Source organism: Hibiscus syriacus, unplaced genomic scaffold, assembly GCF_006381635.1.
Source record: "Hibiscus syriacus cultivar Baekdansim isolate YM2019G1 unplaced genomic scaffold, ASM638163v2 tig00005459_pilon, whole genome shotgun sequence".
Lineage (NCBI taxonomy): Eukaryota > Viridiplantae > Streptophyta > Magnoliopsida > Malvales > Malvaceae > Hibiscus > Hibiscus syriacus.
The window spans coordinates 460,159-484,559 of NW_024062058.1; the positions used below are offsets into that span (position 1 = coordinate 460,159).

Genomic DNA, 24,401 nt, shown 5'->3' on the forward strand with positions numbered 1-24,401 from the left:
ACAGTGTTATCACATAGATTACATCAAAATTAGCATACTTAGAAAATATAATATTCAAAATTAAATGGACAAGTAACCTACTGATTAATATATATAAATGACGTAAAAAACACCATATTAACAATAACTTAGAAAATATAATATTAAATATATTTTTTTAATATTGTGTAATGATCAGAGGATAATATTTTTATTCAATTTTTAAATTAGACAACGCACTCACACCTACATATATATTTATTTGTGTTATGAAACAATCTAAATCAAACAATAAGAAGACCAAAAAGAACAAGACATATAGGAATAAAGGGAGAGAACTATATTAATATCTCAATATCAGTTACATACAATGTTTTTTAAACTTCATATTTATTAACATAAAGAATAGATATCATTTAGGATTTTAGCTCTAATGGATATTAAAATTCTAATAATTAAATATATCAAAACCTTACCTTATAGTTGGAGATAAAAGACATAGAGACATTTACATAAATAAATATTCATAATAATATGAGTTTTTTTTTCAAAATTAATATTTATATTTATAATTAAAATAATTCAGACTAATATTAAATGTAATAAGTAGTTTTCTCTAATTGGTGTGTCGCTCATATTTTTTATTTTTCATCTTAGTTGATCAGCGGCAATATCAAATTTAATGTTGGTTGCCGATTATTGGAATTCTTTATTGTCTTTTTTTATATTGTATCTTTATTTTCTTTTTTCCCTCAATAAGTCTAATTGTGTTTTACGTTTTCATATGCCTTTATGACATGTTTTCTTATGCTTTTTGGCATGTTTTTTTTTTGTTCTTTGGTCTTTTTTTTCATTTTTTCCCTAAGGATTGATTTGATGTCATCACGATTGATTAAGATGACGCTTATCTGATATCTTGTTTGTCTTCCCTACTTTGGACCATCGGATTAGATTTGAATACCCGATTTGCATTCGTAAATAGCTTTTCACGTCACTGAAGTATGATTTGTAGTTTGTTAGTGGTCTTTTAATAGCTCGATTCTCTTTTGTGATTTATTTGTCGATACGATCATATCAGTTTGTATCTATCTTTGTTTAAGTTTCTTTGTTAAATTTAATCTTTCTTGTATAGTCCTTGTGTGATCTTAAGTTGCTAGTTTCGTTTCAATGATTATAGGAAAAATTCCTAATTATGTGTTTAATTTTCGATTGTGGTTGTAATTTTTTATTGTAATTTGAGATATTTTTTATTTTGAATAAAATTAATTTATTATATTAAAAAATAAATATAATAAGTAAACGACCAAAACTTATTCGGTTTCATAAAGAAAACATATAAGAAGAGAAAACCCTAAACTGTCCGTCCACGTGATTTGCGTGTGCTGTACGCTCATCTCTTCTCCTTCCAAATCTCTCCCATAGTAGCACACGCCTCACACCCTCTTTTCTCTCTTTCAATTCCATCAACAGAAGCTATAAAACGCCACTCGACCTTCAAATCCCTAGACCTACTCAATCTATCGATTCTTCAGACGGCGAGATGTCCGATCGCTTGACACGTATCGCGATTGTCAGCTCCGACCGCTGCAAGCCCAAGAAGTGCCGCCAAGAGTGCAAGAAGAGCTGCCCTGTTGTTAAAACTGGTAATCTAAGCTTTACTCACTCCATCTCTGAGTTCTTTTTTTTTCCTATTTTTTTATGTGGCTTTTCCTGTTTTCGGGGTTTGAAAATTTGTAGGTAATCTAATTCCATATTAATTGAATTAGCTTAAATGAAGCGTTTCATTAATTTTCCCCAAACCATGTTGATTATTGGAGAATCCGTGAAAGGAACAAGGAAAGTTGCAGTGCTTGTACCGAGAGCTGATTTATTATCATTCAGTAACCTGAAAGAAATAGAGAACCGTATAAAATAGGGAGAATAATATTATAGAATAATAGAAAAGTAGAAGAAGATGACATATTGTAGAGGAAGACACGATATATATATATATATATATATTATATTGACTTGGATTTCTTTTTGGGAAATTGCCATTACTATCACAATTCAATACATCCAAATAACTACAACCAGAATAATTAATTTTGGGCTGATAATGACTTAAACCAGAATAAATCTAGACAGAAATCAAACATGGTAGGACTTGAATATGGGATCTAAAAGTTCTAAGGGTCGCCTCCTTGTCATTAAGCGGCTATATGAAATTCTTATAACAATAATGTTTCTGACATAGTGTGTGTATACCGTCTTTCACTTGCAGGTTCAGTCAACACTAAAATAACCTTGTTTTTTGGATCTTGTTAATGCTTGTAATTTGTTGTCTAGTTGGATACTTGTTATTCAAGCTGGCTGTTAGCCTGTTACTTGGGTCAAGTTTATCCTTCTTCTCCTGCTCATGATTTTCCATCTCACTTTTGTTTCTGTCTGCAGGGAAACTTTGCATTGAGGTTTCCCCTGCCTCAAAGATTGCTTTCATCTCTGAGGAGTTATGCATTGGTTGTGGTATCTGTGTCAAGGTATGTAGTTTTACTTTGATATGACATTGCTGTTGGTTTCTCTGTGTGTGGATGAACAAGAGCCTATCATGAAGATGAACCAATTATCTTCTCATACAGAAATGCCCATTTGAAGCAATTCAAATCATCAACTTGCCAAGAGATTTGGATAAAGATACAACCCATCGATATGGCCCCAATACTTTCAAGTTACACAGGTTGGTTCAATTTTGCTGTTTTTCAATTTCTGTTATTTCTTGTTTCTTTCTCCCTCCACCTCCATTTTGAGATGGTTTTGAATTGCAATTTTAGGTTACCAGTTCCAAGGCCTGGGCAAGTTCTTGGTCTGGTTGGAACCAATGGTATTGGAAAATCAACTGCTCTTAAAGTTCTGGCTGGGAAGCTAAAGCCAAATTTGGGCCGTTTCAATGTAACTCTCGGAGGTTTTGTTTCCTTATTTGATTCTTTCACTGTTTTTTTGTTTACCTGTTTGGATAATCTATATGCAGAACCCTCCAGATTGGCAGGAAATATTGACCTATTTTCGAGGATCTGAGTTGCAGAATTATTTTACCCGCATCTTGGAAGATAATCTGAAGGTTCTTAACATTGCATTTTGATTGTGCATCTTCAACTTGCATTTTTCTTTTCTTTTTTTATATTCGTTTACAAGTTCTGATGGGAAAGATGATGAGAGTTCTGGATAATCTAGTCACATATGATGTCAAGACATTCTTTATTGGTCTTGCTAGTTTGTTTGAAGGTTTTCCTGACAATTAGGTTGTGAGATTTAATGAGTATGATTGCATCAACATCAAGTTCTATGACTATCTTCCTTGATATTAATATTTCTTCCCTAAAACGATATTGTGTGACACACTAGATTCAAATATTCACCTATAGTTTAACCATAAACTTTTTGTTTCTTCTACTTCTATTGTATTTCCAGCATTGGTATTGAATTTCTTTATTTGTCTCAATCTTACCTCTTAAGCATCCTTGGGAAAAGCTTCTGCAAAGTTAAGCTAGTTTAGTTTTGCAGTTAAAATTGTATAGTTGAATCACCTAGAATTGTACTTGTTATGTAAAGCTACATATATGAAGTTTACAGAAGAAAATTCAATGATCGATAATAATTGTTTACTCTATTGTTAACTTTTATATTTTTAATACTGTTGCTGCTCTGATTATAGCAACTTTGATGAGTCCCTGCAATTCCCTGTTTTTCCTTAATATTTTCTGATATTTTTTATGTTAAACAGGCCATCATCAAGCCACAGTATGTTGATCATATTCCAAAGGCAGTTCAAGGCAATGTCGGACAGGTGCTTGACCAAAAAGATGAGAGAGATATGAAGGCTGAACTCTGTGCCGATCTTGAACTGAACCAGGTCATAGACCGTAATGTTGGGGATTTATCTGGTGGAGAGCTCCAGAGATTTGCTATTGCTGTTGTTGCCATACAGAATGCTGAAATATATATGTTTGATGAGCCTTCGAGTTATCTGGATGTGAAACAGAGATTGAAAGCAGCACAAGTCATCCGATCTTTGCTCAGGCCCAACAGGTTAAATCTCTTGTCCTTAGTATCTAATGCTTCTTATAGATTGAATGGTTCTAATTGGGGAACAATACTTCATTTTTATTCCAGCTTTGTGATTGTGGTCGAGCATGATCTGAGTGTCCTGGATTATTTATCAGATTTCATTTGCTGCTTGTACGGGAAACCGGGGGCATATGGAGTTGTAACCCTTCCCTTCTCTGTAAGAGAGGGAATAAATATCTTTTTGGCTGGATTTGTCCCTACTGAAAACCTAAGGTTTCGAGATGACTCCTTGACCTTTAAGGTACGCCTGTTTCTCTTGTCATTTGTGCGTGTGTCATTCGTCTTTAAATTCTTTTCTTAACCTCTCTGTTTCCTCTTTTTTATAGGTTGCAGAGACCCCACAAGAAAGTGCTGAAGAAATTGAAACCTATGCACGATATAAATACCCAACCATGACTAAAACTCAGGGCAATTTTAGACTTAAAGTTATGGAGGGTGAATTTACTGATTCTCAGATTATTGTAATGTTGGGAGAGAATGGTACTGGGAAGACCACTTTTATTCGTATGCTGGTATTTTGCTCTTCCATCATTTGTGCATTCATTATTACCTGTTTTAATTCATTGTTACTCTCTTGTCTCTTGAATAAGTTTATTAATATTATTGGATGAACCTGCAGGCTGGTTTGTTGAAACCTGATAATGTAGAAGGTTCAGATGTGGAGATCCCTGAGTTTAATGTTTCATACAAACCTCAAAAGATCAGTCCCAAATTTCAATCTACAGTCAGGCACTTGCTGCATCAAAAGATACGCGATTCATACATGCATCCTCAATTTGTTTCAGATGTGATGAAGCCACTTCTCATTGAGCAATTGATGGATCAGGAAGTAGTGAATCTCTCTGGAGGGGAGTTGCAAAGAGTTGCATTATGTCTATGCCTTGGAAAGGTAAATGTTTCTGAATTAGCTAAAAATGTAAGGATAGAGATTGGAGTTAAATTTTCCAAGTTTTTCTGTACCTCCTTACAAGTTTGAAATGTGATTGGTTTTGAACCTAAATTATTGGAGGTGCTGGTTTCTGTTCTTACCTCATCCTAACCTAAGTTTTGGGATAACTCCTTTTAACACTAAGCATTACCTTTCATGTCCATATGTGTAGTTGTGGGCTTCCTTGTGCATTTGCCAACACTAGTATCTTCTTGTGTTTGGACTTGTATTCAATTAGAGTCCTTTTAGTATATAGGGGTATCTACTTGGGTATGCTGAAGGGCCTATACAGTTTTTTCAACTCTTTTATTATTATTAATAACTTAATTTGCAAGTTGTAGGTCTTCCTAAGTCGCAGAACATGTATTGTGTTTGGTACTCGAAACACATTATTGGCTCCATTTGAAATTTGATAAATTCTTATAACATATATGAAATACGCGGTGGTTCATGGTGAATTCTAGGAATTGAGAGCTATTGAATCATAGTTTCTCTGGATCAAGGTTGTGGATATACAAAGTCAAGTGATGCAATAGATCAAGTTCTATTTGGTTTTAGACGATCCTAATTAAGAGTTGCATTGTTATGTTTCTAACTTTTTATTCAGTTTAACTTCGATTGTTATGTTTCTAATTTTTTATTCAGTTTCTCTTTGATCATTATGTTTCTATTTTTTTTTCAGTTTTCCCTTTGATTGTTTTATAGAATGTTGGTATGTCAATTGGTTTTTGGGTCATGTGTTTTCCCTTTTCAGATTCCTAGTATTGTCTCTTCTAGCCTGCCTGATGCACATGTTTGTTTTATGTCATCCAGCCAGCAGATATTTATCTGATAGATGAACCGAGTGCTTATCTCGACTCTGAGCAGCGTATTGTTGCTTCTAAAGTTATAAAGAGGTTTATCCTCCATGCAAAGAAAACCGCATTTGTGGTTGAACACGATTTTATAATGGCGACATATCTTGCAGACCGAGTTATTGTGTATGAAGGGACACCATCGGTGGATTGTATTGCAAATTCTTCTCAGTCCTTGTTGACTGGCATGAATCTCTTCTTATCGGTGAGTTTCACATAATTCCCTTGTATAGATTGATTGTGCTGTACTGCTATTCATTTGAAATTTCTGGTGGTGCTCGCTGTTTGACATTGCGGCACTCTACAGCATCTGGACATCACTTTCAGGCGGGACCCGACCAATTACCGACCTAGGATCAACAAATTGGACTCAACTAAGGATCGAGAGCAGAAGTCTGCTGGGTCCTATTATTATCTAGATGATTGAGACATTTAATGACAGGTCTGAAATCAATGCTCTCTGTTATATATTTATGTGGCGGGTGCTGAACTTTGTCCATTGCAGTTGCTAATTATGAGATGAAAAAGAAGACATGTTCATGGTGGGTATCTGATATGCCGTTGATAAGAAAAAAAGAGGTGTTGATGGCTGCGGCGGCAGTGGTGTGCCGTTTATTTTAGAAAATTATCGTATGATTATCCTACTGTGTTGTTTTCCTTCATGTTTTACTAACCATTTTGGTTGATATTTGGTGAGTTAGAAGAATACTCCTGCTCTTTTTTGGACTTAATTGCATATCCATTGTCCCTTTTTCTCACGTTTAGAAGAGCAGGGAATGGAGTAGAATAAGAGATATTTGAATCATCAGTGTAGCTAGGCGTTTGCTTTTTATTTTTCATTATCATATATACCCCACTTTAAAACTAACAAATTATGGGCCTAAATCTTTGAGGTGCATCGAGTGAATCAGTCCGATTTATCTAAACTTAATAATATTTAAAAAATTAGTCTAAATTGGTCTAGTTAGTACAAATCTTTTTGAGTATTCAAATAATGATTTAGTGACGAGATTATATTGAGCGTCCAATTTGTCTTCTTTACCCGTTGATTGCAGGGGACGACGGGAAAACAAGATTAAAATTGTTTAAGTCGCTTAAAGACATACTTGTTTAAACTTGGGATTTTAAGAGAGAACAACTTTTTTTACAACTATTAAGATCATTCGGTGAATCCAAATTAAAATTGTTTAAGTCGCTTAAAGAGAGAGATTTCGCGTAAAATTTATATTTATTACATTTAAGTTAGGTTGTTATGATTATGTTTCGAAACCCAGGTCGGAGAACAATGATAACTAAGACCAATTACAGGGGAAGAGGCTGAGAGAACAAAATAAAATTTCATGTTTGTTGATTTTATCCTACGTTTGTGCGCGTATAAAACTCTATTGAAACATAATAGTTTTTTTTTTGTTAACGAACACAATAGAGTTAGATCAACACCGTTTAAAGAAATCCAGAGCCATAAAAATTCAATTTTTTTGGATAAATGAAAAATTTTATTCATCCAAACGAGACCATCCCTGTACACCAACAAATATAAATCAGGAACACCAAACAAACTAAAATTCCGACAAATCACCAATCACACAATAACCTAATAACAACACATGCCAGTTAAAACAGACCCCATTCCTCAGAAGATGAAGCAGTAACTTCCACACAAACCCTTAACCTCATCCTAACAGATTGCTTAATCTGAAAAACCAGCCTTTCAGCCTATCTCAGGTCAATCCCAAGGAGTCTGGCATTCCTTTCCTGCCAAATAAAATAAAGATACCCATACCAGGCCAACCTCACAACAGTAACCCTCATCGATTTACCCCGCCCATGACCTTGCACCTAATCTAACATACCATGCCAACAGACATCACGCCAGTTAACATGGCAAGCTCGCATAACCAACTCCCAAACATTCCTCGAGAAAATACAATCAGCAAAAAGTTGATATCTAGTTTCATCATGATCTGCACAAAAAACACAAGCAGGATCAACATGAACACCCCAAACACGCATACGGTCCCTCGTTGGCAACTTATTCAAAACCACCAACCAAACGGTGAAAGAATACCGAGGAATCGATAACCCATCCCAAAGAACCTTAGTCCAAGGTACCCTCGCCTGTTTATGTCGAAGGATATCCTATACCTTCCTAGTTTTAAACCCCCCAACAACATTACCCACAACAGCAAAGTCATCCCTCAGCTTCATAATCTTCTTCCAGACCCAACTTGACCCCCCTGAGGCATCTTCCAAATAGTACGCCCCTTCAAAACGTAAGTATCAGTCCAGGCCACCTAAAGAGAACCAGCTTTAACCATAAGCAACCACAAACAAATTTCATACAAGCAAATCCTTGACCCCATGTCCCCCTTCACCCTTTGGAAAGCACACATCTCGCAGACCCATCCAAACCCTTCCAAAGAAACGAATTACAAAGCTGCTCAATCTGCTTAAGAACTTTAGAGGATATCAAGAAGACCCGACTCCAAAAATTCCGAATACTAAAAATAATAGACTGAATCAACTGCAACCTTCCTTCAAACGACAAACACTTTGACAGCTAGCTCCTAATTCTCCCAGCAATTTTCTCCACCACCCTCACTGTCAGCTCCTAATTCAATTTTTTTTATTGGTTTGTTAACGGAAAGTACTAACTAATATATTGATTCTCGATACTATTTGATGTGATAATTCGTTCACTTATATTTTATTTTAACATGATATTATATTTTATATGTTATAATAATGAATTATAAAATGAGAGTAATTAATTTTTTAGCAATTTTTACATGGCAATTCATAAAATTATTCAGGTGAACATTGTCTTATGTTTTATATATCATGTCAATATGTAAGAATTTAAAAATATTAAAAAATTAATTTAAAATTTCAAAAAATTAACAAAAAATACATATTGACTTGCTATACAAGATGCCATATCATAGATATTTAGGTTTTAATTAGAGTTTATTCATCGACACTTCTTATAAAAAATAAGAACCACAAAATAAAAGGAATAAGAACCACAAAATAATTAAATATGCAACAATTATTGAGAATCAATTGGTCTGATAAGATGAGATTATATTTCTTAAATAACATTAGAGATATGAATTCAGATGTTATGAATGAACAAAAAGAGTTAGAAAAGTCATCTCCATAATAGACCTCTGTGCACCTAATTTGAATTAGTGAATTAATAAAACGAATAACAGTGGTTATAAAAAATATGTAACAATTAACGGCTAAAATTATCATTATAATTAAATTTTAAATGAATGTAATACTATTGTTAAAGAAACCACTTACTTAAGCCTGAAGTGCCGGGCTTGTCATCGGAGAACCGTTTGCTCAGCCTTATTCCTCCCCCTCCTCTACGATTCCATCATCCTATCAACCTCTCACTGTTTTCTTCTTCTTCAGTGGGTTACTCTATTTCCTAAACAGCGTCTGATTTCGTTCTCTTCTGCTTTCAACCCCAATTTTGCTAGTACCAGCTTCGGGACTAGGGATTGGGAATTCCGTTTCTTGGGCTGGCCTAACCACTCTTGATGGGCCTAACAGCTTTACAAAGTTCCATCCTGGGCCAAATTAGCCCAATATCGTAGATTGATTAATTATTTAGCCCAATACGACATTAGATTTTTTTTTTGAACTACAACATTTGCTATAGTAATTTGAAACTCGTCACGTGAGCATGACAGATTCCAATAAAATTTATTTTTTATTGGAACTTGTCACACCGCTGTGAAAAAATTTTAATAAAAGATTATATATATTATTTGGGAACTTATCATCTCGACGTGAAAAATTTAAATAAAAAATATTATTTGCACAAACTCATCATGTGAGCGACGATTTTGCTCAGCTCTTATAGCATTTGTCGTAAATCTCAAATTAATTTTGAAGATAACCTTATGGGCCAATATTTTTTACTCGTCTAGCCTATTGGGTCAATTTTGCCTCCATCCTAATCCTATAAGCAGATAATGCATGATGTAGTTTAATAGAATTGATCCTAATATATATATATATATATAATATTTTAAATTAATTTGATTAACTAATCGATTTCGAATCTAATTAACCGAACTGCTACATGGTAATCAGTTAAGAAACGCCTGACCTGCATGGTGAGATGGATGATAATACCACTTGGTGCTTTTGAGGCTCTTTCTCTAAACTTAGTAATCGTAAACGGTAGCATTATCAGCTCTTATTGCATGGTGAGTTGAGCAAGCTGACAAGGAATCCTCAAAATTGCATTATTTCATAACTTGAGACCCGAATCAAGCTGATATATTTATTACACATATACCCGTTTTGTTTTGTATTGAGTTAGGCCTGCAGTGAGGTTAGCACTTTCACAAAAGCTGAAAAATGAAACCCACATAATCCACATGCATGTATTTAAAGAATAAAAAGGACATGGATGATGACAGTGTACATGTTTATAAACTGTTCTTTGCTTTGGTGTTGTATAAGGATGATGTATGTGGATACACCATCCATCCATCCATCATGTTCAAAGTAGGAAACGCCATGCCCATGCAAGTATGCCCACCTCTGGTGACATTTCTTGATTGCATGTTTCTCCACTCATCTTCTTTCTACACCCTATCCCCCACCACGTGGATGCAAATCTCACTGCAAAAGTATTCTACTGAGAATAATGGCGGAACATGATATTGATGACGATTCTCATTTTTTGTCTCAATTGCTTTGACCTGAAGATCCATCTTTAACTGAATCCAGATATCTCTCCCACCCCCATTTTTTACTGATTAAAAATTTAACTTTTAATATAAAAATGAAAGAAAGCTTCGGTGGTATGCTCTGATTAACTCCTGTCTTGTCCATCAGTCCATCAGTCATCACTATGATCAGGTGTTCCATTTATTATTATTATTATTATTATTATTATTATTATTATTATTATTATTATTATTTTATCCCTGTTGAGTGCGCTAAGTATAGCCCTCTTAGATGATTCTGTTAAAGTGGGTTTAGATTCACAGCCCCACCAAAAACCCCCACAATATTAGTGGGGCTCGTTGGAGTCTGGTCTTCCATATGCCACAATGTTAGAATTAATCCCATGACTGAATTGATCCCTACTTTTTCTTAAGGTATTTTACCTCCTAACGTTATATTTTAAGATAAAAAAAACCTCATTTTATAATGTTAATAGTTTGTTAATGAATTGTTTCTATTAACAGAATAACTTTTTTATCCCAAAACAAAATATTAAAGGTCCAAATTAATCTAGAAAGAGAATAGGGGTTAAAATGACATAACATTGGGTCTAATTTTGACATTATGACTATTTTTTTACTTAATTGTCTTGATCTACTGCATTCGTGGAGTGCATTTGTTCATCGTATAACATTCATAACTCAAATTAGATTAAGAACTTGTTAGTAGTATATTACCTAAGAAATTGTTGGGAAATAAACGAGTAATTTTCCTATAACCAGATTAGTGAGAATGTAAAATAAAAGCGGAAAAATAATACCCGAAATTGATAACGGAGTTCATCCGATTTTGTTTACATCTTCGGACAGCTGCAGATCTTTTACTAAAGAGATAAAATTTACAGGTGTTTACAAAACACTCACTACTCACAAGAAAACTCTATAGTATTGGGAGAAAGAAATGATTTGGGATGATTTTGAAGCTAAATGTGCTAGAGTATTTATAGTTGAAGCTTAAGTGTAATTAACCATATTACATTTCAACAGTTGCTGCCCATTTTTCAGCAAAATTAGGTAGCCCACCATGAACCAAATTTAGCCGTCGGCTGCTACTAATTTTCAACAATGATGGCTCTTGAATATTCAACAATCTCCCACTTGAAGACTGATTTTAATATGTCTTCACACCTCGATCGATGCAACAACATTTCTGGTCTTGTTTTTCTAGCATGCCAACTGAAGCTGAACACAACTTCAGTTTGTCCGTAGTCTCTATCTTTGTCAACATGTTTGTCGGATTTTGAGCTCCACTAATCTTTTCAAGTTTCAAAATCCCATATTCCAGAAGAGACAGGATAAAATGATATCTCAATTGTATGTGCTTCGTCCTGGAATGAAAAGAGTGATTCTTTACTAGATGGATAGCACTTTGACTATCGCAATACAAGATATTGTTTTCTTGTTTCTTGCCTAACTCTTCCAAGAAACTTTGGAGCCAAACCATCTCCTTGTTGGCTTCCGTAACAGCGACATATTATGTTTCAGTTGTGGTGAGAGCAACTATCTTCTGTAGTTGAGAAACCCAACTCACTGCGGTTCCTCCTAGAGTATAGACATACCCAGTAGTGCTCCTTCTGATGTCAACATTTCTGGCTAAGTCAACATCTACATAGTTTGTCAGTATCGTATCTCCACCTTTGAAACAAAGTACTTTATCTGTAGTACCCAGTAGATATCTGAGGATCCATTTGACTACTTCCCAGTGTACCTTGCTCGGATTATTCATGTACCTGCTAACAGCTCCCACTGCATGAGCACTGTATGGTCTAGTACAAACCATGACATACATCAGACTTCCAATTGCTGAGGCATACAACACCTTCACCATGTGTGTACGTTCTTCATCCGTCTTTGGTGATTGTTCTTTGGAGAGTCTAAAATGAACACCTGAAGGTGTACTTACTGGTTTAACATTTTTCATGTTGAACCTGGAGAGTACTTTGTTGATGTACTCAGCCTGTGATAACATCAAAGTCCCCGACTTTGTGTCTCTCTTAATCCTCATCCCAAGAATCTGCTTTGCAGCGCCCAAATCTTTCATTGCAAACTGCTTCATCAATTTTTGCTTCAAGTTTATAATATCTTGCATGTTTGACCCTGCAATAAGCATGTCATCAACGTACAACAATAAAATAATGAAGCTGTTGTTGAACTTCTTGATGTAGCAACAATGATCTGCTTGGCATATGGTAAAACCACTGCTACTCATGAAACTATCGAACTTCTTGCCTGCCTCTATGAAGCCTTCTGGCTGCCTCATATAGATTTATTCCTCCAAATCACCATGAAGGAAAGCTGTCTTCACATCTAATTTCTCAAGATGTAGATTCTCTACAACTACAAATTTTCAACACCAGTCTGATTGTAGACAACTTCACGACTTGAGAGAAAATTTCATTGTAGTCAATACCTACTTTTTGCTAAAAGCCTTTGACAATCAATCTTGCTTTGTAGTGTTTGCTCCTATCGTGCTCTTCTTTGATCTTGTAAATCCACTTGTTACGAAACGCTTTCTTGCCTGGTAGTAATTCAGCTAATTACCATGTCTGATTTGACACAAGCGAGACCATCTCATCTTTCATGGAAGACTCCCACTTGACTGAATCCTCCACTTGCATTGCTTCATCATAGCACTATGGTTCACCATTGTCAGTCAACAACAAATAGTGCAAAGAAGGCGAATAACTCTGAGTTGGTTTAGGAATTCTGGAGGAGCGTCTCAGTTCTGGTGTGCTTGGTTCTTCTTGAACTGCTTCACTACTAATTTGAATATCATTTCCAGAAATCTCCTCAAACTCAGCAATTTCATTTTTTCAGCTTCGGTATTGAAGCTACTTGATTCTACGGTTGATATGTCTTTGTACATCACATTCTCATTGAAAATGACATCTCTGCTTCTAATGATCTTCCGATTTTTATAGTCCCAAAACCGGTAACCGAACTCATCACCACCATAACCAACAAAGACACATTTGTTGGACTTGGCGTCAAGTTTACTTCTTTCAGCAGAATTTATGTGTACATAAGAAATACAACCAAACACTCTTAAGTGTGAAAGGTTTATTTCTTTTCTGCTCCAAACTTTCTCTGGTATTCCGCCATCCAAAGGAACTAAGGGCCCACGGTTGATTAAGTAAGCTGCAGTGTTGATAGCTTCAGCCCATAGAAATTTGGGTAATCCGACATGTATCCTCATGCTTCTTGCACGTTCATTCAGAGTTATGTTCATGCGCTCTACTACGCCATTCTGCTGCGGTGTCATGGGAACTGTTATCTCCATCTTGATCCCATTATTTGCGCAGAAATCTCTGAATCTACTATTTTTATACTCTCCTCCATTATTAGACCTCAACCGCTTGACTTTCAAACCAGTCTCATTTTCCACCATGACCTTCCATTTTCTGAAGGTATCAAAGACTTCTGATTTCTTCTTCAGAAAATAAACCCATACATTCCTCGTAGAATCATCGATGAAGGTGACATAATATAATGAGCCTGCAAGAGATAGAACTGGAGATGGTCCCCATACATCAGTATGAACCAACTATAACCTTTCTGCCTTAATTGTCTTGCCAATCTTTGCAAAACTGACTTTCTTTTGTTTGCCAAATATGCAATCCTCGCATAATCTGAAATCTACATTCTTTAGATCCGGCAGCTTCCCTTATGACAAAAGTGTCTTCATCATTTTCTCGCTCATATGGCCAAGCCTTTGGTGCCATAGGTTTGATTTTCCATCAGCATCTACTACTGCAATGATATTCTCTAAATTTAAGGTTACATAGAGAGTATCAGTCTTCTTACCACGAGCAATGACGAGTGCTCCTTTGGTAATCTTCCATTCACAGCCTGAAAAGGTTGTACAATATCATTCTCCATCAAGCTGTCCTACATATATTAAATTTGTTTTGAGGCCAGTAATATGGCTCACTCCTTTCAGCGTCCAAGTGGTCTGGTTTGGCAACTTTAATCGGATATCTCCTTTTTCGACGATCTTTAAGGTTTCATCATCAGCTAGATGAACCTTCCTAAAATCACCACTGACATAGTTCTCCATGATTTCTCGGCATGGGGTAGAGTGAAAAGATGCCCCTGAATCCAAGATCCATGATTCAATCGGACTGTTGACGCTTAGAATCATGGCATCACATGTCTCCTCTGTCATGTTGGCAGATTCCTTTGCACCAGTATCTTTCTTTAGTGCTCAACAATCTCTTTTAAAGTGATCATTCTTGCCACTATTATAACAGGTAAAATCTTTCTTTCCCGTTCTTGATTTTCCCCTTTTGGATTTCAATCTGCATCGATTTGAATTTCTTTCTGAAGTTCTCCCTCTAGACTTCGTGTGCAAGGCTGAGGAGGTTGATGCGTCACCTGATTGTCTTCGTCGAATTTATTCACTCAATACCAGATCCCGAACATCGTCGAATTTTAATTTGTTGTTTCCCGACAAGCTGCTGACTGTTGTAACAGTAGCATTCCAACTGTCTGATATAGATGATAAGAGAATTAAAGCTCGAACTTCATCATCGAATTCAATTTCCACATATCTCAACTGGGTTGTGATTGTGTTGAGTTCATTTAGGTGTTGAGCCACGATGCCCCTTCTGTCATCCGCAAATTGAATAATCGCCTCATCAAGTGAACATTTTTGAGACTGATGACTTCTCATACATACTGGAGAGAGTCGCCATAAGACCTACGTTGGTCTTTTCCTTTACTATATTGAAATCAACATTGCGGGATAATGTCAGTCGGATAACTCCGGGGGCTTGTCTATCAAGAAGAGCCCAATCTTCATTCTTCATGCCCTCTGATTGCTTTCCTGAGAGAGGTTGATATAGATTTTTATGGTACAAAAAATCTTCAATCTGCATCTTCCAAAAGCCAAAGTTTGCACCATCGAACTTTTCAATTTTCACCTTCTATTCGTCTGCAGTCATCGCTCCCACTCGAATTTGGCTTCTTTGGATCGTTTCTGACAATTTCTGCGAATCGCCGTGTATTATAACATCTCCGTCGACAAACTAGTATAGCCGACAAAATTTTTACTATTTACATGAATAGTAATGAATAATAACATTGCAAAAAAATTGACAAAATTCACAAACAAAAGCTCTGATTACCAGTTGTTGGGAAATAAACATGTAATTTCCTTATAACTAGATTAGTGAGACTGCGAAATAAAAGCGAAAAAATAATACCCGAAATTGATAACGGAGTTCAGTCAATTTTACTTACGTCTCCGGACTACTGCAGATCTTTTACTAAAGAGAGAATTTACAGTTGTTTACAAAACACTCAATACTCACAATAAAACTCTCTAGTATTGGGAGAAAAAAATGATTTGAGATGATTTTGAAGCTAAATGAGCTAGAGTATTTATAATTGAAACTTAATAATTAATCTGTGAAAATATCCTAAAGTACAATAATTAAAGTATAATTAACCCTATTACATTACAACAATTGTTGTACAATTTTCAACAAAATTAGACAACCCATCAAAGACCAAATTTAGCCGCCGGCTGCTACTAATTTTCAACAATGTTGGCTCTTGAATATTCAACAAAAATGACATAACATTGGGCCTAATTTTGACATTACGACTTTTTTTTACTTAATTGTCTTGATCTACAGCATTCGTGGAGTGCATTTGTTCATCGTATAACATTCAAAACACAAATTAGATTAAGAACTTGTTAGTAGTATATTACCTAAGAACTATGATAAAAAAAAGTGGGGAAAAGGGTTCACACTGGATACATTTCGACTCATCAAAGGGATGTTGATTGAATTTTCTTCAAAAAAACATCTAAAATCATTCGACTTTGCCGTATCGAATTCACCTCAACCGCACTCGATGAAGAGCGATGTAAGCGACGAGTCGATAGCCCACCAGCATGAGTGCCATAATGGCCACGTCGATCCACAGATGGTTCAATCCCATTGACTTAATAGCAGGAAGGTCACCTACCCTACACAGTTCCCCCTTGGAACACTCGTAAACATCGTCCTCATCGTACTGAACCCCCAGTAGAAGCTTGTAACAGTAGTAGCTATAACTAAGGTATTTGAGCCACACAATGAAGGAAGGGATTTGTTGAACGTAGTATCCACCGGCTATAAGGAACACGAGCGTCGTAACCGAAGCTAACGTGGTGGCTTGTTTAATGTCCATGAGAATGGCCCCAAATGCCAGGCCTAGACTTTGCGAGACGAGGACGCTGTAAAGCACGACCAGCAGGGAGAGGATGAAGGTAAGCGGATCGGGCTTCAGGCCACCCATCCAATAGATGATGAAGACGAAAGCAGTTGGGAGACCAAGCTCCAGCGGGAGGTCACCGAATGTTCGGGCGAGGAAGTAGGATGAAAGGCGGTACATGCCGGAAGATCGTTCCTTGATGAGCATTCTTCTTTCTTGAGGGAACGTGAATACCGCATTGTAGAGCGGATAGAAGCCCCAGAAGACGGAGAAGAAGAATAGCAGTGCAATCTGTTGGTTAAGATACCAAATGAAGTTAGAAGATGTTGAAACCTTAGCTTAGTTTTATTGTAAATGGTTAACAAAGAAGAGACGTTCGACTTACTCGGTCTGAGATGTGGGAAGCTGGTGTGTGCCACCATAGAAGTCCACCCAGAAACGCCACGCTGATCACTTGGAAAATCCTTAGTCGGTTGAAGGCTTCATATCTCCTTTCTCTAACCCCCCTCTGGAGCAGCACCTTGAACTGGTGCCACCAGCTTGTGCACCACTGTTCGGACATGTCATTTCCTGCGTCAATTATTACAACTTAGACTGGAATTCATCTAAAAAAACCATAGTTAAATTTATATGGGAAAAATTTTACTTGCAGATGCTTCTTTTGTGTTGACGTAGTTACTGTTATTCACATCCGTACTGCAAAGCTCGGCTTTCAGTCTTGTGTAAATGTTTTTCTCATAAGCAGAAATCAGAGCATCCTTCAACGATTTCTCTTCTTCTTCCGTGTTTTCAACTTGCTCACCCGAGGGCTTAAAATCAGGATTGATTCCTGCATTGAAATTTGGTGTACTTCAGAGCTTGGTATTGATGGAAATGATTACAGAATCTGAGCATGTAATGGTAAAGCAATTCAAAGGGTGGGATCTGACAATACTCCATTGTCCATAAGGAGGATATAAAGGTGGAAGCACCATATATTTATGGTAGGCCAACGGATCATATTCATATGCCATATATAAAGGGAAGTAAATATATGTAGCAAAGCTAAAAAAAAATTACCGTTTGCAAGATCAAGCAACAGATCTGCTGGGTTGATAGTCAAGGAGGTGGAGAAGCCAATGGAAGAAAAATAATCCAACGCTGTGGATGCCGAACCGTAGTAGATAGGGCAGCCCTCCGAGAGCAAGATCACCTTGTCGAACATGTGATACAGTCGACTCGAAGGCTGATGAATGGTGGTGACAACAGTTCGACCACCACTGGCAAGGCTTCTGATCGTGGTCAGGATCCGTTGTGCCGTGGTCGAGTCCAAACCCGAGGTGGGTTCATCTAGCAAAAGTAGACTCGGGTTGATTAGCATTTCCTGGCCAATGCTAACCCTTTTCTTCTCCCCGCCTGAGATACCTCTAAAGAGTGGTCCCCCGATCATGCTGTTTCGACACCTAGTTAATCCCAGCTCGGCGATGACCCGCTCGACGTGCTCGGCTTTCTCGTCTCGGCTCAAGCTGTTGGGTAGCCTCAGTAGTGCTGTGAATAAAAGGGTCTCGGTCACCGTGAGATGGGGGTATAAAACATCATCCTGAGCCACGAAACCCGTTCTTCGTTTCAAGGCACCACAAAAGGGCTGACCATTGTAGGTTATCTTCCCGGATAGTTTTCCAGTGAGACGGCCGCCGAGGGCAGTAAGGAGGGTGGTTTTACCACTTCCCGATGGACCTAACATTGCCAGTATTTCTCCGGGATAAACTGCTCCTGTAATTCCATTGAGTATGGTCTTTTCTCGGGTGATCCATGAATCCCAGCATGATCCTTTCTGCTCCAACTTGACCTTGTAGACTATCTCCTCAAACTGTGTAAAGAAACCAATACGAAAAACAAGATTAAAACACTAATTAATTCATCATAAGCAAAAAAAAAAGCATCGATAGCTAAATAATGTAGAAAGAGACCTTCAAAGTTATGGGAAACAAGGCAGCCCTTTTAAGGGACTTGGACATCTCTGACAGTGCTTCCACTCGTCCATTGCTGCTGCTATGTTCAGGTTTTGGTGCTATGCAGTTGGGAGGCATGACTAAAAGAAAATGAAGTGTTGGTGTGGCTGTTGCCTTGGGGTAAGGGAGAGAGAAGCTAATTAAGTTCCTTTCAACTGGGGTTTTGGGAAGTGCAGTAGAGAGCATATAAATATATAGCTGGAGAGAAAGAAACAAGAATTTCTACCGTGTGTTAAAAGCTATTTGGTGTAGGGTTAGTCTTCTTTGTGGTGGCCTCCCACCTTCCTTTCCCTTAATTCATTGAAATACCAACTCCAAACCATTAAATATAATCCTAATCTCTTCCTAGGTTCCCTTTATTATCATCACTTCAATAGGGTAATCTTAAATATTGACAAGTGGTACAAGATCAAGTTTGCTATTCCATTTCCATGGTATAGCTACAACAATGTGCGATTACCTGTTTGGGGCAAGTAGAAACTAGGGTTAAATGTGGAGTGAGATTCCTTTTTGTTACTTGTTTGAAAAATAATATCAAAAAATTGTCACTTCTTCGTCGATTAAGATCTTTTAAATAGATTTTTCGTTTAACGGAACCTTCAAAAAGTTCGCATCTTCTAAAAATAAATTTTCAGATCAATTACAATATATACATAAGATCTTTAATAAATTCACGTGACATATTAAAACGAGATCCAAACATTTGATTATTAGATCCATTTAGGGCCAGTTTCGTACAGGAAACGTGATTTTTAAAAGTGATGCAGAAACAAACTTTTAAAATGTCCATTATGGTCATTATATTGTAAATTAAAAATATATCATTTAAATTAAATTTACTTTTATACATGAATCATATTAATTTAAACTATTATAAATCAAAAAATATAATATATTATAAATTAATTATATCAATTTAACTATAATAAAAATATAAAAATAAAATATAATTATAATAAAAATATATTTTATATAACTAGTTATTAATATTTACTAATACATAAATCATGAATTTTTTATTTTTAATATTAAAATAAATTATTAAAAGCAATAAAATATTTTTTAAAGATGTTAGCATTAAATTATTAAAATAAAATGCAAATATATAATTGAGTGGAGCTCATGCATTAGTAAAGGTAAAATTATAATTTACTTCCAAACGCAAAGTTAAAATGAAAATACTATAAATCATAGTTTTTACAGTTGATTTGGAACCATCGTTTTCACAGCAATTTTTTTTTCATTTTTTAACAGTTTGACATTGATTTTGCAATTGAAACGTGTGTTTAAGCTCAAAGTGTTTTTAGAAAGCATTACCAGATTTATTCTTAATCTACTTACCTACAAGTAGTCATTATAATTCTATGTCTGATACCACCAGCTAGAGATACTAAAAATATTCAACGATTACAACTGATAAAGGGGTTGGTCACTTTCTTCTCCTCCACCCATTCATCATCGATAAACTCTCTCTCATAAAAAAAAGGTAAACAATAGTTCTCCTATTGCATATGACTATATTTCTAAATCAAAAAGGATGAATTGTTAATTATCGAGATCAAATTTATTTCCATAAACACTTTTTAAATTTTAGGATTTAGGTAAAATGTCTTGTCTCTTCTAATAATCCATCACCCAAGTTGAAGAACAAACATACCATTTAATCTGAAAAGTACCCAATAGAGAAGCAAGTGGGAGACCCGAAGAAGAAGCCGAAAATAGTAAATAACTAAGGTCTGAGAAGTTCGACAGAAGATAGAAACGCCATTTTTGTTGGATTCTGAATTCTTCTACATGCGTACATACATATGCTGCGTGCATGTGAGAATGTGTGGTAATTACTGACAACGATGATGCTGCCCCCACCATTTCTCGCAGTCATTCACTCGTTTATTTAGCTTAATAACGAACATAAACAAATATTTAACGGGTAATTCGTCGAATGCTTTATTTGTTTACGTCTGGAATAGTGGATGCTAAGTAAGAAAAACCAAAGCATTGTTTATTTTCCTCTTTCGGCAAAAGAAAATGGAGTCAAAGATAAAAGGAGGTAACGGCAGATGCTGCGTTGCATTCACGGCCAAGGGGAAGGGGATATCCACACATACTTTGGGGCCTGGGAATCATCTTTACCGTTCTTCCCGATAATTTTGTATATGGCGAGGGAATTATGCTAACGCTAGTGCCCGCTACTGCTATTTTTATCGTCTTCTTTACTAACAAAAGAGAGCCAGTGGATTCTTTTAATTATTCCCTCTACACTGCTATTTACTTTGTTTTTTTAACATTCGAATCGCCGAAATTCGATTTGACCATTAGACCATCATACTGCATTGCATGTTTTAATAATATAAAAAAGATTAAATCCCCATTGAAAAGGAAGTTGGATGCTCAGCAAAGTCTCTGTCTGATATTCTTTCTTTTTCATAGTTAATTAATCATTATTCAGTTGTCGATTATAAACAACAGAGAAATGATTAAAGGAGACAGGTCATGAATGGAGCATCCCACATCGATGAGATATATAATAATTTAAGCTGATAAGTTGCAAAAAGCTCTAGATTAGAGGCATGGGCAGGGACCGAGGGTGAGTTTTTTTTTTTTTTGGCTACTCAACTTTGTTTTGGTGCGTGCATGAGGCCACCTATTTCTGCCTCCCCAAGTTGCTATATGTTTCTAGGCTAAAAAGATTTCCTTATATTTTAGCTTTAAATTTTTTTTTTAATTTAATTCAAATATAATAAAATAATAGCAATATTTCTAAAATGATTTCGATTAATTTATCATCTTTTACCATGTCATAAAAATTAAAAGAAAACTAAAATATTAGTTAATATATCCTTACTGAAATAATGATATTAACTTTTATTTAATAGATATGAAAATAAATTATTATATTCATCTTTATATATATGTATAATTTAATCAAAAAATTATGTAAACAATTGAATCAAAATCAAAATTTGTATGTATAATTATATAACATTACACATTCAATGATTAAATTTAAAATTCATCCTTTTTACTTGATATAAAAAAATTAAACTATACTCTTTTTTTTCATTTAGGTGTTTAAACTTCTTTTATCAATATAAGTGTCTAGCGTTACAAATATTACAATTTTAAATGTCTGCACTATAACAACTATTAAAAAATACCATCAACTATTCAAAATGTGACACATTATGCGTTTATAAATTTTTCAAAATTTTATTTAAAAAAATTTAAAATTATATTGAAAAAAATAAAAATATTTTTAAAATCTTAAAATTTTCAAAATCCTTAATCTCAAAGCATCAATCTCACTCATTGGTTGTCCACCACCGTTGCCGCCCCCGTTGGCCGCCTATCTCCCTATCCACTCGTCATCGACTGTCACTCGTAATTTCAATCCTAAAAAATCTCTGAATTCAAATTCCTAAATCTCAGCACACATCTATCGCAATAAGAGGGTGAATGGTCGGTGTGTGAGTGGTTGCCGGTGAGTGAATAATCGACAACGGTGATAGTGATCGATAATAGAATTTAATGTCTTTGGGTATTTTATAAAAAAATAAGAAAAATTAGATTTTCTTTTAAATTTATGAATTTTATTTTTAAAAAAATTAAAATAAATAAAATTAAATCACATATTGAATATTAATTGATTAACTAATTTTTAACAATAATTACGAAATAAGTATTTAAAATGATATTGTTTATAATATTAGGCACTTACATTGATCGAAAAATTGAACATCTAAATATAAAAAAGAGGTATAATTTAGATTTATATATATATATATATATATATATATATATATATATATATATATATATATTTAATCACTTATATTCAATCTATTGAACGATTAATCTAAATCGAGTTTTACATAAGCTCATTATGGGGGCGACCATTTCAACTCAGTTTGCTTCATACATAAACGTCGGAATTTGAACCCTTAACCTTAATTAAGGAACCTAATATCTCATCCCACTAGACTAACCGATTAATGCATAATATTCTGGTGGCAAGTGATCCTCTCTTTTTTAACTTTTATATTCTATCACATATTCTTAATTGAATTACCCCTCACTCTTTCGAAAGCTCCATCTTGAACATGGATTCTCTACACGAATTCCTCGATGCTAAATTTCTGCATTTATATTTATTCTATGAAACCTACTACTTTTTTTTTTCAAGATAGTTTATTTAAAGGATAAAAAGATATAGATGCCCTAATTAATTATACACTCTTGATCACCAGCCATCGATTCTCTTTGAAACCATCACCAGCCATGTATAGTTATATAAAAAATGATTATAAAGTGATCCGTACCATATATATTCCTATAATATTTTTGACAAACAATAAATTAAGGATATCTGTTGTATAATCTTTTACTTCTTTTGATAAGACATTAATCGCATTTATGGTCTGTCTAAATAAAAGAGGGATTTTTTTGAATTAATCGATATATTTAAACTATTGATTGATTAATTTAAAATGGACTTTGTAGAGATTTAGTATGGATACGACATTCTCAACTCAATTTGTTTCATACGTAAATGTCAAAATTTAAATCTCTAACATTATTTGAAGAATATATTATTTTATTCTATTACGCGAACTGATTGATCTTTAATTCTGGTCTTGGTTTATTTCAAAGCAAAAGAGTTAACGATAACAATGTCATACTTTGAAAGCCGATCATTTTAAAGGTAAATTGGGGAAAATAGTAATAGTTTAAGGGGTAAATTGGGACAAAAAATAATTCAAGATGCAAATTGGAAAAATGGGTATAATTTAGGTGTTAAATTGTGAATTAAGCCATCATTTTGGAATAATTTTGAACTTTTTATATTTTAACATTGTCTTTCATACTTTTTCAAAGAATTTTCAATATAGGCATATTCGAAATTATCATAAAGTATTTAAATATATATATATATTAATTTTTTTTATAGAAAGTCACTAATTTTATTAAAAATAGAAAACATTTATAATTACAATAAAGATTTACAAGCATAAAGGACCATAAAAGAAAAATGTTAAAAAAACCTAATCAATGCTAGAATAAAATAAAGGTACGAACAAATTGACTGCATCGGCAAACGAACCACAAATAAATATGAAACTACTAAAAAATCACCGACAAAACGCAAATCAGAGTCAAACGACATGAGAAAAATATCCACGAGCGCGAAACATGTATCCAAATCAATCTGAGGGTCCAAAGCAGGAAAGATCAACAGGATAACAAATAAGCGTCATTTTGATCAGTCATGACGATGTCAAATCCAACCATATGAAAAAAGATAAACGAAAAAAGGGTAAAAACCGTAAGCTACCAAAAGGCAGAGAAAAACATGTCACAAAGGTAGAGATAAATGTATCATAAAGACATAAGATATGTCACAAAGACATAATTATTCTTATTAAAAAATAAAATAAAAACAAAGGAAAAAGATAATTGACAGGCGACAACCAGCATCAAAACCGATGCCACCGTCGGTTAAGCAAAATTATAAAGAAAAATTGTATTGATCAATAAAATTGACACAAGTTATATAAAAGAAAAAAGAAAGGAGAGAGCATAGGAGAAA

At 34.8% G+C, this 24,401-nt stretch overlaps 2 protein-coding genes across 3 annotated transcripts; one reads left to right on the top strand and one right to left on the bottom strand.

Annotated features, from left to right (window-relative positions):
* The first annotated feature begins 1,353 nt into the window (after positions 1-1,353).
* LOC120199517 (ABC transporter E family member 2-like) lies at positions 1,354-6,592 on the top strand. 2 transcript variants are annotated; one of them, XM_039200572.1, is made up of 12 exons: positions 1,354-1,622; positions 2,413-2,498; positions 2,598-2,695; positions 2,790-2,907; positions 2,987-3,076; positions 3,740-4,044; positions 4,129-4,324; positions 4,410-4,595; positions 4,703-4,972; positions 5,825-6,070; positions 6,173-6,307; positions 6,371-6,592. In XM_039200572.1, the coding sequence occupies exons 1-11, from the start codon at positions 1,520-1,522 to the stop codon at positions 6,290-6,292; spliced, it is 1,818 nt and encodes a 605-aa protein (XP_039056503.1). In that variant the 5' UTR covers positions 1,354-1,519; the 3' UTR covers positions 6,293-6,307; positions 6,371-6,592. The 2 variants fall into 2 exon arrangements, with proteins under 2 accessions (XP_039056503.1, XP_039056502.1); XM_039200571.1 differs by having other exon boundaries at positions 6,173-6,592.
* A 9,718-nt stretch (positions 6,593-16,310) lies between these two features.
* LOC120199518 (ABC transporter G family member 14-like) lies at positions 16,311-18,958 on the bottom strand. The gene is made up of 5 exons (XM_039200573.1): positions 18,773-18,958; positions 17,883-18,672; positions 17,470-17,652; positions 17,209-17,393; positions 16,311-17,114 (listed from the first exon to the last, which is right to left on the bottom strand). The coding sequence occupies exons 1-5, from the start codon at positions 18,890-18,892 to the stop codon at positions 16,464-16,466; spliced, it is 1,929 nt and encodes a 642-aa protein (XP_039056504.1). The 5' UTR covers positions 18,893-18,958; the 3' UTR covers positions 16,311-16,463.
* Between the last annotated feature and the right edge of the window lie 5,443 nt (positions 18,959-24,401).

Bases quoted from the DNA above. Each gene is read 5' to 3' on its own strand.
- LOC120199518 (XM_039200573.1), bottom strand. From the start codon at position 18,892: ATGCCTCCCAACTGCATAGCACCAAAACCTGAACATAGCAGCAGCAAT. The intron at 17,653-17,882 runs GTAATTTTTTTT...ATTTCAATGCAG, and splicing joins GTTGCTTGATCTTGCAAACG to GAATCAATCCTGATTTTAAG. The intron at 17,394-17,469 runs GTAAAATTTTTC...TAATTGACGCAG, and splicing joins CACAAAAGAAGCATCTGCAA to GAAATGACATGTCCGAACAG.
- LOC120199517 (XM_039200571.1), top strand. From the start codon at position 1,520: ATGTCCGATCGCTTGACACGTATCGCGATTGTCAGCTCCGACCGCTGC. The intron at 4,045-4,128 runs GTTAAATCTCTT...TTTTTATTCCAG, and splicing joins TCTTTGCTCAGGCCCAACAG to CTTTGTGATTGTGGTCGAGC. The intron at 4,973-5,824 runs GTAAATGTTTCT...TATGTCATCCAG, and splicing joins TATGTCTATGCCTTGGAAAG to CCAGCAGATATTTATCTGAT.